The sequence below is a fragment of the Leopardus geoffroyi genome, chromosome A3 (assembly GCF_018350155.1).
Source record: "Leopardus geoffroyi isolate Oge1 chromosome A3, O.geoffroyi_Oge1_pat1.0, whole genome shotgun sequence".
Lineage (NCBI taxonomy): Eukaryota > Metazoa > Chordata > Mammalia > Carnivora > Felidae > Leopardus > Leopardus geoffroyi.
Window position 1 is genome coordinate 8,401,802 of NC_059336.1, and position 17,538 is coordinate 8,419,339.

General features: G+C 43.1%; 1 protein-coding gene across 10 annotated transcripts in view; it reads left to right on the top strand.

The window, feature by feature from the left end:
* BCAS1 (brain enriched myelin associated protein 1) overlaps positions 1-17,538 on the top strand; it is a 101,260-nt gene that overhangs the window by 51,159 nt on the left and 32,563 nt on the right. For 6 of the 10 annotated variants that reach the window (XM_045444177.1, XM_045444178.1, XM_045444180.1 and 3 more), the window contains exons 5-8: positions 4,186-4,344; positions 5,333-5,377; positions 7,819-7,953; positions 12,819-12,995. In XM_045444177.1, coding sequence (XP_045300133.1) covers positions 4,186-4,344; positions 5,333-5,377; positions 7,819-7,953; positions 12,819-12,995 — 516 coding nt within the window. The remainder of the gene's footprint in view (positions 1-4,185; positions 4,345-5,332; positions 5,378-7,818; positions 7,954-12,818; positions 12,996-17,538) is intronic. The other 4 variants (XM_045444179.1, XM_045444181.1, XM_045444186.1 and 1 more) reach the window with 1 other exon arrangement.

Consider the following 17,538-nt stretch of genomic DNA (forward strand, 5'->3'; position numbering starts at 1 on the left):
GATCTAGTTTTTCTGCCTCCTTGTAAGCATTTTTCTTTTTTCTTTTTTGGTTTTTTTGGAGGGGGGTGGGGTGGGGTCAGTGACTGTTGGTATTTCCAGGTTGCTGGCTCCATTTCCAGGTCTAGAAGCTATGAGGCAAAAAGAAATCCCAGGGAACTCCCCACCATATGGTTCCTCCATTCTGTAGCTGGTCTACCTGCCCCTGTCCACCTGGCAGAGAGAAAGCAGGGATTGGTTTTTCCATTTTGCTTACTGGGAGGATAAGGAAACATTCGTATTCTCCATCTTTCTGGAAGCAGAGTTATGTTTGTTTTAAAAGCCAGGCTAAGAAGAAAAAATTATTTCAAGAGAAGGGCTCAAGTTCAAGCCAAGGATTTCAATTTGAAAGGCCATAAAGCTGTCACTGGGGAAGAGCCCCTGGCAGACAAACCATCTCCTCACACTGAGCAGGAGGGTCTACGGGGTCTCATCTCTCAGCTGCTGTCCAAGACTTGAGACACTGCTGCCCCCAGGGAAATCAGGGAGGCGGAGGGAAGCATCTTCAGAGATGTCTGGAGAAGATGCCATGGGGCCGAGGACAAAGCTGGAGGACTCCTCCGTCCCTGGAGTTCTGTTGAGCCGTGTCTCCTCCATTCAGACTGCTCTGTCCTGGGCAAGGAGGTACAAATGGCTATCTGCTGCCTTCCTCAGAGGGTAGGCATCATGGCGGGCTTTCCCTGATGACCACCTCGACCCATGAGCACCACTTGACCTTCTACCAATCCGTTTCCCCTTCACTGACTTCACCGTGTTCCGTTTTATTTCCAGGGAGTTCAGTAAGTGTTCCCTGTGTGTCTAGCCCTGGAGAAGAATCATCGCCTCTTCCTCCCTGCAGGAAGAGCCCATCTGGGAGCTGGCAGACCCTTCTAGATGCAGACTCTTCCACTCACTGTGAGGAGCACTGGGAGCCCATGGGCTGTGGGGCCAGAGGGGCTCAGAGCAGCTGACCTAACCTGGAGGTCAGCACCCCCCACCCCCCGCAGAATAGATGCCTCCCCCACCCCCACACATGACCTTCCTGGAGGATTTCACCGAGTGACTAACTCACCCTCTGTCCTTTCATCTTCTTCATGTTTTCTCTTGCAGTCTTCACTTCCTGAGTCATGAAGTTCACTTATTGGTCCCCCTGTATTTTTGTTGGGTTTTGCTTTGCCTCCCTGCTGGAATGTCAGCTGTCTGAGAACACGGCTGTGTGTGTCTCCCTCACGGCTGTATTCCCAGCAGATGTGTCCATTTGAGGCACCCGGTAGACGTTCAATAAATAGTTTCCTTCCTAACTCTTATGCTGTCATAGATCCCAAACCTTGCAGTGATTCAAAAGTCCAGTCCCATTCGGGAACTCTAATCTCGTATCCATTTTCTTTTCTGGAGCCAAGCTCTGATGCCACCTTGGACTTGTAATCTGGAAGGAATAGGATTTTCTCTCTTACTTCTCTGTCCTCAGGTGTGTGAGTTCGGGGAGGAAGGACTGAGAGAAAAGGGCTCTGGTCTTTTTGCCTTGCTGGTGCCATTGTCCTTTCTTGACTATGCTCATTTTTTCTGGTTTAGGCAACTATAGATCTGGTGGAGTGGGGAGTGTCCAGACTGCCAGCTCCAGAGCCCATGCTAACCCTCCATGGTCTCTCTGAAGCTTGGGCACAGTCCAAGTTCCCCCACGTAGCCCATGAGTGAACGGAGATAACTCTGCCCTAGGCAGCACCGTAAGTCAGACCCAGTGGGACACCTCTCAATTAGATTTATTCCTTGTACCACTTTCAAAATGGCTCATCGCCCAAAACACCTGTTCGATTATTGGTATAATATTCTTTGTTTCAAGTTTTATTTAAAATTTTCTCTTTATTCTTCTGCACATCGCTGTCCAGTTGTCCCAGCACCGTTTGCTGAACAGACCGTATTTTTTTCCCATCGGATACTCTTTCCTGCTTTGCCGAAGATTAGTTGGTCGTGTATTTGTGGGTCCATTTCTGGGTTCTCTATCCTGTTCCATTGATCTATGTGTCTGTTTTTGTGCCAGTACAGTCCTGTCTTGATGATTACAGCTTTGTAATACAGCTTAAAGCCCAGAATTGTGATGCCACCAGCTTTGGTTTTCTTCGCCAACATGACTTTGGTTATTTGGGGTCTTTTCCAGTTCATACAAATTTTAGGATTGTTTGTTGTAGCTCTGTGAAGAATGCTGGTGTTATTTCGAGAGGAACTATGAATGGATAAAGAAGATGTGGTATATATATACAATGGAGTATTAATCGGCAATCAAAAAGAATGAAATCTTGCCATTTGCAACGACGTGGATGGAGCTAGAGGGTATTACGCTAAGCGAAATTAGTCAGAGAAAGACAAATACCATCTGATTTCGCTCGTCTGTGGAATTTAAGAAACACAGCGGATGCACATAACAGAAGGGAAGGAAAAATAAGATAAAAACAGTGAGGGAGGAAGACCATCAGAGACTCTCAAATACAGAGAACAAACTGGGGATTGCTGGAGGGGAGGTGGGGGATGGGCTAAATGGGGGATGGGCATTAAGGAGGGTGCTTGTTGGGATGAGCACTGGGTGTTGTTTGTAAGTGACTGGATTCTACTCCTGAAACCAAGACTACACTGTATGTTAACCAACTTTTTTTTTTTTTTAAATCTCTTTTCACCCAGCTTCACCTAAGCAAAAACATCCACAGTAACCAAAGGTCTGGTGCCGGGAATAATATTTTTTTAAAGCACACCAAAACAATAACTTTCTGTGTGCGCGTGCGTAGCACCTAACATGAAATCCCCGTACCTGTAGGTATCTTACCACTCATCCGCTATAAACAACATTTTCAACCATCCTTCCTATCAACTGAATAAATAATGTTGGTATCACTACATTATACCTTAGAATTAAAAAAAAAAATTCAACTCACGTGAAACCTGTTTTTTTTTTTTTTTCTTTTTTTCAAAAGAGCCTCTCTTCCAAGGCAAAACAGTTTTTGCCTGGAATTAACTAGAAAAGCCAACAAGCTTGTCAAGGCCACAGCTTTTATCTGCTTTTAGTTTTACGAAGTTCCACTTCTTTATGAGACATTTCACGAGAAGCACCTCTCCATTTAGAAAGAGTGCCGGGGCTGAGCCAAACCTTGCAGGATACGTGTGTTATTATTACCTTTTAAAATATTCATCAAAACGTATTTTTGTATTTTTATAGCCGTCCCACAAAAGCCCCATTTTTAATGCAGGCTATTCTGGCCCAGCCTCTGGCATTAGGCTAATCTTACGTACATAACCTGCGTCCAAAGTGAGTGCAGAGGAGAATGGGGCACAGAAACTCAGAGAAGGAAACAGATGTCGTGGCCGGCAAGACCCAGAGAGATGTCAGTGGTGGAGGGAGGGGGAGGGAAACTCGAGATCAAGCCTGAAGAATGAATGGGTTTGAAGTAACCTGGCTTAGGCTAGGGTCACGGCTGTAGAGATGGGGAAAGGAGGACAGGGGTTAGGGCCTCTGGGTGGCTCAGTCGGATGAACATCCAACTCTTGATTTCAGCTCAGGTCACGATCTCATGGTTCGTGAGTTCGATCCCCACATCGGGCTCTGTGCTGAATGTGCGGAGCCTGCTTGGGATTCTCTCTCCCTCTCTTCTTCTCTCTCTTTCTCTCTCTCTCTCTGACCCTCTCCCGCTCAATCTCTCTCTCTTTCAAAATAAATGAACTTTAAAAAAATAAAAAAATAAAACAACGGTACTTTTAAAAAGCTGATATGATTCTTACTGTGGAGATTGTGGGAAGTCAAATGGAGGCGTCTCTGGGGCTAACGTACGGATCGTTAGACTAGGTGACCACGAAGTTGGGAAATATTGGCATCATACACAGCTTCTTTGTAGAATTGGGAGAAAAGAGGTTTTGTTCGGAGATGCAACGTGCCCTGCTGTGTTTGTTCCCCTCTGGCTCCAAACAATGTCCCTCCAACTGACTGCAAATGCTGAATATGTTAGAAAGCAGAGGAGGGGAAGGAAGAGTGATTCTCATAAGCTCCCGATTGTTCTGCATCCCCGTGGGCAGAAGAAGTATGGCTGGAATTAGGGGGTAAGGGAGAGAGGGGTGTGAAGCAAAAATATTGCTGTGAGAGTCCACATTCAACAAGTGGAAACTGTGACGACTCTGTTTGACACCTAGGACATAGTTGACAGCAAGGGGAAGGAAGGACAAGAGATCCCGACTGTGAGGTGCTCTGTCCCTGGGGACCCAGAGGAACTGGACGTTGCAAAGGAGGACCCCCAGGCAACAGACACAACAGAGAATCGTAATTCCATCATGAGCTTCTTTAAAACTCTGGTAAGTGTTTTCCTCCCCCTCTTTCCTCAATCCCATTGCTCAAAAGTTTGGTTAATTCTAAGAATAACACGTACTTGGATGTCATTGTATTGAATGGGGTGCCGTGATGGTGCAGCTGGAACACTGGAGAATGGGGACAAGAGGTGCCTTACAAGGGGATCATGTCACATCAGAGCTGAGGACCATGATATGAACGTTGGGTGCCCAAACTGTGTGACATGAGCTGTGTTGTCATGGAACTCTACAGTAGTTTCATGTCTTACGGTCATTGATCATAAACATAGTTGGAGAATAGCTCCTTGAGTTCTGGACCTATCAATGTAGTTTTGCCGCCCAAATGGCAGATAAAACTATAGAAATAATTCCCTATCTTGTTACCTCTAAATCTACTTTGACTGCATAGAGGCAAGGACCCGTGTCTTGTATTGCTTGCTTATCTCTGATTCCTCAAGGAAGCCACAGACAGTCACATGTCAGACATGCAAAAGAGGGCTGAATGAATGAATGAATGAATGATCAAACAGACAGCTGCAGGTGTGTTCGAGTTATTTCCGAAGTCCGAGACTAACTTCAAAAGGTAAAACAAGTCAACAGAACGTGCCACAAACACCAAAGGGTTGTGCGTTTCTTTGGATTGGTGGTGGAATTCATGGAAAATCCGTGGCCTTCCAGGAGACAGTTTTGAATGTGGTCAAGCCCTTAGTGAATGTGTAAGATCTGATACATTTCATTATAAAATATTAATGGTTTTTTTTTAGCTTTTCTATACCTAGAAATTATCCAGAAGTCTGTGGTTTTCTACTAAACTTGGTAGAACTCCTTTCTACTGGAAAGGGCTTCTCATTACATTCTTTACCAGCAGAGTGAATTTTACCACCACCCCCCAGAAAAAAAACAAAGACAAAAAAAAAATGTATCTATGAAATCAAATCACCCTACCTAATGAGCTAGCTATGATTTTTAATATTTGGTTTTCTTACATTTTAAGGTTTCACCTAACAAAGCTGAAACAAAAAAAGATCTGGAAGATACGGTAGGTAGTTTGAAGGGTGTTCATGCTTGGGTTTGGGTGTAGAGTTGGATTTGGGTTTGCGTCTGCTGTTTCGCGTCCTGAGTTTTGTGTGTGTGCATGTGTGTGTAGGCACGTGTATACTTACCTACATATTTAGTAATTGCAAAGTGCTGTTAGACTGTCTTTAAAACATTTCATTCATGTCAATGATATTTTAATGAAAATTTTAGTGGAAAGCTTGAAATATATGCTAACTCTGGATATATAATGTCACAGTAACCAGTTTCTTATATAAAGTAAGAACTGAATACCGGTAACCATATATCACGTTAGTCTTGTTAGCTGTGTATAGAGAGACCCAAGGAATATAGGAATAGGGTACACAGTATGGAGAAGCCACTGGAAATGAGAAAGAAATGAGACCCAATTGGAAGTAGAAGTAAGCTGCCATATTTCCGGTTTCTAAAAAATACATTCTGTGTCTTTCATGTAATTTGAAAAGAATAAATCACCACAAAGGCAGTTGTTTGGTGAAATCAAATAGTCACCATTGGACACTTGCCAAAGGAAGGAATGTTTAGAGTTAGGATGCCCTAGAGAGACCGAGTTTTTTCCTGTCTTCCTAGAGATTCAACCAATTCCCCTCAAAATAAATTTTGTTTGGATCAACTACTTTCTAGAGATGTTTTCCTTTACACTTGACAGAACTGATTATCCCTAATGGAACACATGGTTTAACTTTCACGGGAATCGGGAGGAAAGTTTAACTTGGTGACAGATAAGTGTCTTGGGTCCTCCTTTTGATAACTGCTTTGAAAGACACTGGGACCAAATAAATGGCGTGGCCAGCCCGATACATCTGTTACCAATTTTCGAAGGGGCCAGGTTGTGAAAAGGATCCTGGAATTTATCTCAAGACCTGCGTTTGAGCTCCGGTCCTGCTATGTGGTAGCTGTATGATGTGATCCTAACCTATGTGAATCCAAATTTCAACATCTGTCAAATCAGGACAACAAAAATTCCATCTCCCCCCATCCCCCAGCATTGAATGAAAATATGACAATGCCTGGTAAACCACGGAATTCTATTCAAATGTAGGTGATCACGATTTCCATAATTGCTGCAGGACGTATTGAACCACCACTATTACATTTGTATTGTATTGATTGGTCCTTCCAGAATGTTCTTATGTTAGGAAAAAAAAATATATATATATATATATATATATATATATATATATATGAGGCATCTACATGCATTTCCTTTAAAATTAGTCATTTGCTGCAAGTCAGCTAGGGTCAAGTTCAATGAATAGTTGCGTCCAAATGTTTCTCTTTTGATTCTGTGTCTTGCATTGTTTAAAGTCACATAGTCAGCACAATAGGCTAAAAACAGTGGGGTATGTGGGCGAATTGCGTGGCTTCTCAAGAGACCTGATGGCGCTCATTCTCTTCCGCTGCTCATACACCAAGACTCTTCCCACCCCCCCCCCCCAGAATGTGGTCCCAACTGCACGTACATAGCTGATAAAATCTCACTACCCTGCCCAGAGAGGTCAAGGTCACTGCTAGTAGAACCGAGTCTCAAAAGAGAGTTTTGTGAATGTAGGTTGTCTATGATACAAACAGATCCCTTTATACAAACCTGCCTTTTTAACATCCTTTCTACTGAAGTTCTTGGATCCTTGCATTTGAAACATCTACACCATTTGTCCATCTTCCCATCTGGCCCAGACGGTTTTTAGCACACTACACGCCCCACACAAAATCCCCCGCCATTTGTAACTCGAGTCAACAATTCTGAATGGTTGTCGCTGGGTTATTTCAGTTCCAATCTCCCCCCACCCCACCCCCACTCTGGCTCTGTGGACTGGCACACAGTAGACACTTTTTTTGCCAGAGAGATCTGCTCGTCTAGAAGTCAGCTGAAATTTTTATGGATGATACTGCTTCCCTGAGGTTTCTAATACTGAATAAAAGATCGTTTGGAGAAAGGAAGCCACTCAAGGCAGTGTTTGCCTTGACTCCGGATGCAAAAATAAATTGTGTGTCTTCAGGTATTTTTTTCCTTCCCATGTGACAATAGCATTTAGATATTTAAAACTGTCAAGTAGGGGCTGTGTATCTTCTTTAAATCTGGATATTTTATATCATATAGGCAGAGCTTAAATGTCCGGTCCTTGTCTTTAGTAAGTCGTGTTAATCTGGGTCATTTAAGTAGGTCGCCCTGATGAAAATTAAGGTGTGCTTGAAATGGACTGTGAATATACTGTGCAGCACATTGTCTCTGAGCGCTTAAGAAAAGAGAGTCATTCACATGATGGGAATGTTGTGGTTTGGGGATGGGGGGTGCTGTCTCGGCAGTTAATTGTCAAAGCGTTTCAATGCACTTAAAAACAATGGGGAAAAAATGGATTTTGTCTAAAAACAAAGTTCTAAGCTGTGACCGCTGTTGCCCAAAAGGCATCCAAAGCAGAAAGTGTCTGTGATGGACAAGCTGGGCAGAAGATCTGTGAGATCCAAACTAAAGCCACCAAGAAAAAGCCCCTGCATAGCCCCAGGCTAGGATTCGCCTTTAGGAAATTCTTTAGGCATAAGGTCTGTATCTTGTTAAATGACAAAGAAAAAAAAAAAAAAAAAAACAAAGAACCCTGGTCTTCACCACATGGCACAGGTGGCTGTCCCATGTCCTATGTCCCCTCAGCCCTGCTTCAGGGAAGACAGCCTTGTATGATTGGGATCATTAGAAAGCATTAAAGATTTTGTGAATCAAATTTCAATGATTATTTTAAATCTCCATCGTTATAAATAAACATCTGGCTCGTTTCTTCCTAGTGTGGACCAGGGTTCTGGAATCATCCTTCTAACTCCGTGTTTCCCAAACGTCGAAAGTATGCATACCATCGTAATCATTTTTGTCAGATTTAGCACAGTTCAGTTGATCTTTTTCATTAAAATGGACTCAATTCCTATTTAAAGGTATCTTTAAAGAAAACTTTTATTACATCATACATGGAAAACTGGAGTCATTTTTCACAAAGAGGTAACCATTAATATGGCTAATTAAAAAATAACGACCTTCTAGCTACCTTGTTTGTGTTAAGCTCTGAATCCAATGCCTTTCTAGCTCCATTAAAATGCAATTTGCCAGCAATAGAAAAATGTTAAAGATATACCGGCACCAGACTGAGCTTTTCCCCGAATGTTCTCAGGAAGATTAAATGCGAGTTGAAAAAAGAAAAGTATTTTTGCCATTTTCATGTTATTAAGCATTACATCTCTGCACAATCTAAAATTACCTGTGATGCCACCAATGGTATGCTTCCTACGCTTTGGGAAATACTCTTCTAACCTCAAGAAAATAACGTTATCTTTCTGTGGCCTGTTCCCTCCATTTTCAGTATTAACTAAGCTCATCCTGAGCCCAAATAAAAGCCCAGACAGAACGAAACAATGAATGAAGGCAGAGCAATTTCTATCTCCATGTCCTTGGAAAGTGAGGACAACATAGAATTAGTTGTGAAGATTTCACTCTCAATTTCTAGGAAGAGACCAGTGTTCATCTGAAACCACCAGTTAAGATCCCTGAATTGGGCCAGCATGCTTGGACATTGTTTATTTTATCTATCTATCTATCTATCTATCTATCTATTTTATTTTATTTTTTAAATATAATTTACTGTCAGATTGGTCTCCATACAACACCCAGTGCTCATCCCAACAAGTGCCCTCCTCCCTGCCCATCACCCACTTTCCCCTCTCCCCCACCCCCCATCTACCCTTAGTTTGTTCTCAGTCCTCAAGTCTCTTATGGTTTGCCTCCCTCCCTCTCTGTAACTTCTTTTCCCCCCCTTCCGCTCCCCCATGGTCTTCTGTTACGTTTCTCAAGATCCACACAGGAGTGAAAACATACGGTCTCTGTCTTTCTCTGCCTGACTTATTTCACTCAGCATAATACCCTCCAGTCCCATCCACGTTGCTGCCAATGGCCGGATCTCATTCTTTCTCATTGCCAAGTAGTATTCCATTGTATATATAAACCACATCTTCTTTATCCATTCGTTGGACTTGTGTTTAAAACATCAACCATTCTCCACTAGGTTGAATGAACTTGTTAAAAAACCTTCCCCAGCTGGATGTTAGAGTCCTAGAATAGTGTATGCAAAGAAAGGCTCCATAGAAAGATCTCCTGGCTGCATCTATATTTGCATAAGCAAACCGTGTTATGAAGCCACGCTTTAATTTCCGTACAGGCTTATTTTGTTTTGTAAAGACAGAGAGGATGGAGTGATAGAAATTACGGGGGGGGGGGGGCGGGGGGGAGGGTGGAGATTAAAAAGTGGTGCTACTCTATGTGAGAGACAGTTTGGTAATCGCTAGCGAAATGTGTCATAGACCTTATGCAAAGCAATCCAGCTGAATTCCCACCCGGAGCTTCTGTGAGGAGGGGGCCCTGAAAGTTTACAAAACGTATGACTTTCCCCCTCATGTCTGCATTTCATTAGGAAATTCATTTCATGCACAGCAAAGTTTCATGTCTCCAGAATCTCTTTCCTCCACACAAAGGGGACCACCCAAGTTCAGTTTTCCTAAGGTTTCTCCCCCGAACATTGGTCTCACATCCTGCCACTGCCTTGCATTTCGGGCAAAGATAGGATTCGGGAAATACTGGCAAGAAGAGGTGCCCCTTCCTGGGATTCTGTAATGCCAACACAAGGACTGTAAGATTTTGCCTTGAGTTACGTTCAGTCTATTTTTTGTGTAAAAGTAGGAGACAATTCTCAGATGTTCTCAATTCTCATTTTTGCAGGAGTTTGGTAGAACTTACTGGCTTTTGCCTCCTTTTTCTTCGTTTGTCATCCAAACAGAGAGAGAAATAGGGCCATTAAGACCAACCAGCCAGATTGTGGCATGATTATAGGAGCTATGCCACTCACCCTCAATTTCATTGGAACCCAGGACAGAAAAGAGGAAATCCAAGCAAATTCAGGGATTAAACATCGTCTTCTGGTTTTGCTATTAAAAAAAAAAAAAATGCAGTGGTTACCAGTCGTGATCAACTCCTAGACTCATTTCTCTGTATCTCAATTTTTCTTTCTATAAGAAGAATTTTCTTAAACATTTTTTTCTTGCTTTAAAAAAGTAGGGAGGCCAGGAGTTAATAAGTGAAATAAGCCTATTGTTATAAATAATAAGAGCGTCAGCTTTGCTTTGCTGAATCGGGATCTTTTTCTCTTGGCTTCATCACATGCTATGCTTCAATATCAAACTTTTTCACATGTTCTTCTAACATTGAACATGACAACATGCACACAAAGCAAGGCATTGTTTTAGGACTTTTTTTTGCCATGCCCAGGAATGCTCCTCTCCCCACTCAGGTTTTCCTGATGTCCGCCCTCTCTGCAGGGCAGCTAAAATTTTAGTAGCTGGCTCATTTAATTCATAAGCTCTGCCATACGGTCATTGTTTTCCACTTCAGTGTAATGTTTATATCTTACTAACCCCTCTCCTCTCCCACACCCAGATGTGAAGACATATTAGGGAAGAAGGTAAGGTCATCTGAAATGCAATCTCCAAATCTAATGTTAGAATTTCATACGTGGCGTTGCCAGATAACCTACAGATACTCCACCAAATTCAAATTTCAGATAAACAGCAAATAATTTTTTAGTATAAAGATAAATATGTCCCAGGGACCTATGTTCTGATACCTCAGAATTTCTTTGTTGATCTGAAATGCAAATGGACAGGGTATCTTATATTCTCATTACTGAGAGTGTTTGCTGTATTTGGCATATCTGAATCCATCCAGGAGATTGACTCCAAAAAACACAGAGTTTTTGTAATCTCTTCCATAATGCAGACAGAGTATTAATTCAGTTTATGCTGGCAGAACGCCATCTGGGGCACTTCGTTGGGAAGTGAGGAGATGGGTGGGCAAGGAGAAAAGACTACTGGTAGCCTATGACCCCATAGCCCAGTAAGGAGGGCCAGGGTGGGTAGAAACACAACATAACAGGATCCCGGGTAGGCATTGCTCTCCAGTCCTTTCTAGACGATTATTTAGCTATTTATTTAATGCCTATCTTATGCCAGACACTGGGTCTGATGGGAGCTAGGGATATAATGCTGACCAAAGCAATGGCTCTTACCCTCAGAGCTCATGGTCTGGCCAGGGAGGTGCCTATTCAACGAACAATTACACAAATATACTACAGTTATATTATTCTATATATAATAGAGTTATCCTCTTGCGATGTTTTTTTCAAGGGTCTCTGGGTACTTTCCCAGTGTAAAGAGAAGAGGAGTACCCATCAGTTTCCCAATGAAACTGATGGGTGTAGATGTGTTTCTCAATTTTTTTGTCATTCTCACCTTCTGGCCATGAAGCCTTTTTTTTTTTTTAATTTTTTTTTCAACGTTTATTTATTTTTGGGACAGAGAGAGACAGAGCATGAACGGGGGAGGGGCAGAGAGAGAGGGAGACACAGAATCGGAAACAGGCTCCAGGCTCTGAGCCATCAGCCTAGAGCCCGATGCGGGGCTCAAACTCACGGACCGCGAGATCGTGACCTGGCTGAAGTCGGACGCTTAACCGACTGCGCCACCCAGGCGCCCCTTTTATTTATTTATTTATTTTTTTTTTTAATTTTTTTTTTCATGAAGCCTTTTTTTAGACATTTTCTCCCTGGCTGCATACGATAGCACAGGGAGTGGGGAGACCTTAGTTCATTAGCGGCAGGGTATTATAGGGGAGCTGGTAAGACTTTGGGTGTGGGTATCAGACTCCCTGGATTTTGATGTCAACTCTGCCCCCTTATTAGTGTAGTCGTAGGGAAGTTTTTTTTTTTAACAACCGGGGACCAACATTTCCTTCACTGTAAAATGAACATAGTAATTAGTTCCTTCCTCGTAGAGCTATTGTTAGTACATTCAATCCCTTAGAGCAGTGCCTGGCACAGGTACCTTTTCTTAAAAGTTAAGTTTTATTAAAAGCTGCAAGTTGGAGATTATGTCCCTTATACCTATACCTTCTGTATGTCCCTTATACCTCCTTTAATGTCTAATTTGGACTAGTGAAATAATATACGTTTATAATAGGAACACGGATGTATTGGAGGTGCCTCTTCAAGATGTTTTTTACTGGTGGGAACATGATCAAAACCACTTGAAGGCCACTCGATATGAACTAACAACATTCTAACAGCAAAGTGCCTCCTACGAGCACCCTGATCCCTAATGACTCACAAGAACATAATATAGTTTTTTGCAAAAGGAAAATAACTTGACTTTTTCCAAAATTTTAACACAAATCCACATTCACATAGAATATTTGCAAGTACAGAAAATTGTGAAAAAGAAAACTAACATGCATAACCCCAGCCTGTATTTATAAAAAAGAGCCCTTTCGCTTTTGGAATCCTGACATCACTTTAATTGTTACTTCTTTTTTTACTCTATAGGGTGCTGAAAAGCCACCTGTCCCGTCACCTGACGTCCAGCCAGACAAAGCTAACTTTATATCCCAGGAGACCAGAGGGACGGCCAAGAATCCTACATCCTCGGAAACAGCGAAGGAAGCCCCCAAGGAAAAGGGGGCACCCACCTCTCTGCCTCTGAGCAAACTGTTCTGGAAAAAGGTAAGTTCTATTTTCAAGACTTGGGGAGACTTTGGGGCTAGGAAGACTTGAGAAACTATTTCAACTGGGCCAATTCATGTGCTCACAAAGCATGCAGTTGGTTTTTCTTCTCCCAAATGACTCAATTAGCCACTGAGTTGAAGACTTGTAATTTACTCCTGGGAAGAATGAAATGCCTATGGTGTCATGTGCGTATGTTTCACGGGAAAGGAAAGGAAATAAACACGCAGATTTTTTCATTCTTGGAGTTATTCCGGCTCATGACAGACAGTTGTGGTATTTCGTGACTTCATTTTCTTACTAAAATGGCTTAGTAGTCTGGCTTCTTCCTGGATTCCTCCGAGCACTCTCACTCCAGCGAGCTGAACCGCCTCTGGGCTCCCTCCCTCTTTCCCCTGCAAGATATAATCTGTCCTTAGGAGCCACTAAGGCTCACTCTCCTTTTAGGAAACCAAGGTGTCCACCATTCTCCACCAGGGCAGGGCACACAGCGTGCTCTGTGATAGGGGCATTCACACCACCGTCCGATCTTTTTCCCTCTAGAATTAAGGTGGCGTGCAAGGGAGTGTGGTGGGTGGGGCTGAGTCAGTCTGAGAGCTATTCCTTGATCATCGTTGTTGAGCAAACCCCAGCTGCCACACATGTTCAGAACTCTTGCCTCTTTTAAATGTGGCCAAAAGATGAGCAAGAAGCCGTGGGTGAGAAAGTGGAATATAATTCATAGAGCTGAAAAAGATCTAATTAGTGATTTCATCAAAACATCCACGCAAAACGTGCAAAACTTGGCACGCAATACAAGGCAGGTGATTAATACAGACGCCCCTGTGGTGTTCGTTGTATTCGTTGGTCCAGAATCCAGCTGGATTTCTGGAACTCTTCCCTGTTTGTTTTCTGTTGCACAGATATCTTTCTTCTGGGTCCTGCCCAAAACACAATCTCTAATACTTAATGAAAACTTTGGGTGATGTCATTTGGCATCCTGTTCTGGTCTCCTTCCTTCCCAACCGCCAATTACTTACTTTTAAAAAAGCTTTTATCTCCACTACAAGGCAGGGAACAGTCCCCGAGTGAATCAGATGTGCAGTTTGGTGGCCAGGAAGATGACTTAGGCAACCCGTACTCAAACATTTTTATTTAAACAATTATACATATTTAAAGTGCATTAGAAAAATCGAGCCAGCACATTAAACTCAAGATTTAATATATATGTTGTTCAAGGTGAGACTGTAGATGTTTAGCTTAAGAAGCAATCCTATTAAAAAGGAACTGTTACCTGATCATAAATTTGGATCCTTCAGGGAGCGACACTGAGACAGAATTGATGTGCAGTAGATTTATTGGAGGCAAGCGGCATGAAGGATAAAGGACAGGGGACAGGAGTAGGTAGAGAGAGACTTCACACCATAGTGAGGGTCTGGCACGGGATAAGAGAGAGACAGGGAAGGAAGGCGGAGAAGGTCAGCAAAGCCATGGACTCAGGGTGGCGCTGAGCCAACGGGAAATCCCAGAGGAGAGCTTGCCCACGAGAATGGCCCAGTACCCTGCCGTGCTCAGTCATTGTCTGGGAGCGTGGCCTCAACATTAACTCGGTAGTGGATGCCGAAGAGGTGTGGGTGGGAAGCTCTCCCAGCAGGGAAACGGCACACTCCGTGGCTGCTGCAGACGGTACACGAAATGTGGCCAAGACCATGCAGGAGGCTGGCAAGTGACGGAAGTTTGAGGAACGCTGATTGGCACAGACAGATCTGACTCTGGGTCCGATGAGCCTGGATGCGCAGCCTCGGTTTCAAAATTTGTAAAATGCAAATAATAAGGGTACCTAGACAGAGAAATGAAGACTAGATAAAAAGAATGCCCGCAACCCCCTAACACCATGCCTGGCACAAAAGTGGCCGATGACAGGGGTCTGGGTGGCTCAGTCGGTTGAGCCTCTGACTCTTTTTTTTTTTTTTTAATTTTTTTTTTCAACGTTTATTTATTTTTGGGACAGAGAGAGACAGAGCATGAACGGGGGAGGGGCAGAGAGAGAGGGAGACACAGAATCGGAAACAGGCTCCAGGCTCTGAGCCATCAGCCCAGAGCCTGACGCGGGGCTCGAACTCACGGACCGCGAGATCGTGACCTGGCTGAAGTCGGACGCTTAACCGACTGCGCCACCCAGGCGCCCCGAGCCTCTGACTCTTGATCTCAGCTCTGTTCACGATCTAACAGTTTGTGGGATCAAGCCCTGTGTCAGGCTCTGCACTGACAGCACAGAGCCTGCTTGGGATTCTCTCCCTCCCTCTCTCTCTGCTCTTCCCCTGCTCATGCACACGCCCTCTCTCTTTCAAAATAAATGAATAAACTTTCAAAAAAAAGTGGCCAATGAATTGTCCTTCTGACCTATGTCATTTATCTCCTGCGTGTTCAGGAGGGGACACACTTCATCTTTCTATACCCTCCAGTTTGGAGAAGCTGCTAAGCTACTGAGCCTCAAATACTATATTTTTCCTTATCTTTGGGGTCTCTGAGGGATATATTGGTTCCTCTTTGAAATTCAAGCTATTTCCATTGAAGAAAAAACAGGACCAGTTGACATTCATCCCCCTAATGATCAGATTTCATGTAGGTCAGTCTCATTGGTTTTTTCCTTTTCCTCGATTATCTGGCTTTATTTCTTGAGTAGATTATAAAAATAATGAAGAGACACTAAAACCCAGTCACCGGTAAATCTTGTTTTTCTTTCTTCCACCTAATCAGGAAGACAGCTCTAGATGAACGTAAAATACAGGCGAGAGTCACTCATGCAAGAGTATTTTTAGCTTCTCTCTTTGTGCTGAGTTTTTTTGTGCTAAGCGCTGGGTGCTAAGGCATTGAAAAGATAGAGCGAACAGACTGGTCCCCTTGTGTAGCTGAAAATCTCACGGGGGGATGTATGTTTTAGTAGAAAACAAAATGAAGACCTTTGTTTTCTTCAAATTAGAAAGCACTTGATTATAAAATCACTGTTGTAAAAATTTTTGGAAAAGAAACAAAGAGGAATGCTAGAGAATTTTGATATTTCCACTAACCCAAGCTCTCTGTCTTCTCCTCTTGTAACTGAGAAGCTTTTACACAAACTGACTTTGAAGTGTGTGCGTCCACAATATGAACATCAGAAATAAAATTCTCCCCTAACACGCTGTGGATACGAGATTATAAGTTATTTTGATTTATAGGCTTGATTGCGAAAGTCATTCTTACTATAAAACAAAAATAACAAAAATAACCTTTGAGAAAATTAATTTCAAATGATGTCGTATTTGCCAAAAACTGTTTCGAGTCCAGTGACTGGACTACCTATGCCCTTTATTGTTCTGGGGTCTTTGGTATACCATTTGTTCTGTGACCTCCCAAAAGTTACTCAGCCTCTTTGAGTTTCTTTTTCCTCATCTGTTGAAGGAAAGGGTTGATCTTGAAAGGAAATAGATGATCTTGAAAATTTCTTGTACGTGGCAAGTCTTGCATTACAGACAGAATCAGAAAGTTTGGACAAATTGCTTGACCACCGAAAGCCTCTGTTTTCCTTTGTGTAAGTAGGGACGTGTTCATCTCACTGTGTTGTTGTGACAGTCCAATAACTGTACCCAGAGAGACCCTCAGACATAGTAAGTGCTCCACGAACAGTTTTATCATCTCTTCAGGTACGAAGAGTTGCTGGTGATGATCTAAACATCCACGTGTGGCGTTTGATGCCAACAAAAGGCACAAAACAAGACTAAGGCTCATCTGTACTGCTGTCGAAACACCTAAAGTCCATTTGGGGAACAAGGCACATACGTATGCCTGCACCTGCAAGTGTGTGTGCACGTGCACCATTAGTAAATGCTACATTTGAAATATCTTCAAACGGGTATTTGAAGGTAGATGCAGGTGTACAATCCGTGTCCACGGCACAAGAAGACGTATTTGGGAGGGTCGATTCCTTTCTCCCCTCCTCCTGCATAGTGTAAAGGTAAAAACAAGCACAGGACTTAGAACAAAATGAACATAGGGAAGAGTTCTTAGCCCGGAAAGCAGCTTTCCCTGCTTTTCTTTGGAGGAGAGGAACGATGGTGTGGGGAAAATAATGGGAGCCCTGAAGTCAAAGAGACACATCGTCAAATCTCAGCTCTGACAGTTACTGGCCGTTTGAATGTGATGGGGTGACTTGAATCCCCCATGCTTCACTTTCCTCAGCTCTGGGGACAGACCGTGGCATCTACCTTCTGTGGTTAGTGGGAGGACTGACTTGGAGAACGAATGCAAAGTGACTGGCCCTGTTCCAAAACGATGATGTTGGAATCCGGTGTTAATGTGTGGGGAGCAGGTTACAAATGCTGTGGGTGTTTAGAAAAGGGAGCAGTCGGTGTAGGTCAAAACAGACTGAGAGGACTTTGAAAATCCTCTGGATCCTCTGAGTTATCTGCTTCAAACACAGATGCCTGCATTTGATCCCAGAACCCACGGGAATCCTGGTTAAGAGAGTCTGGCATATGGCCGGACAATTATGGAAGCACTTGAAAGGCGGGCCGAAACGTCTAAG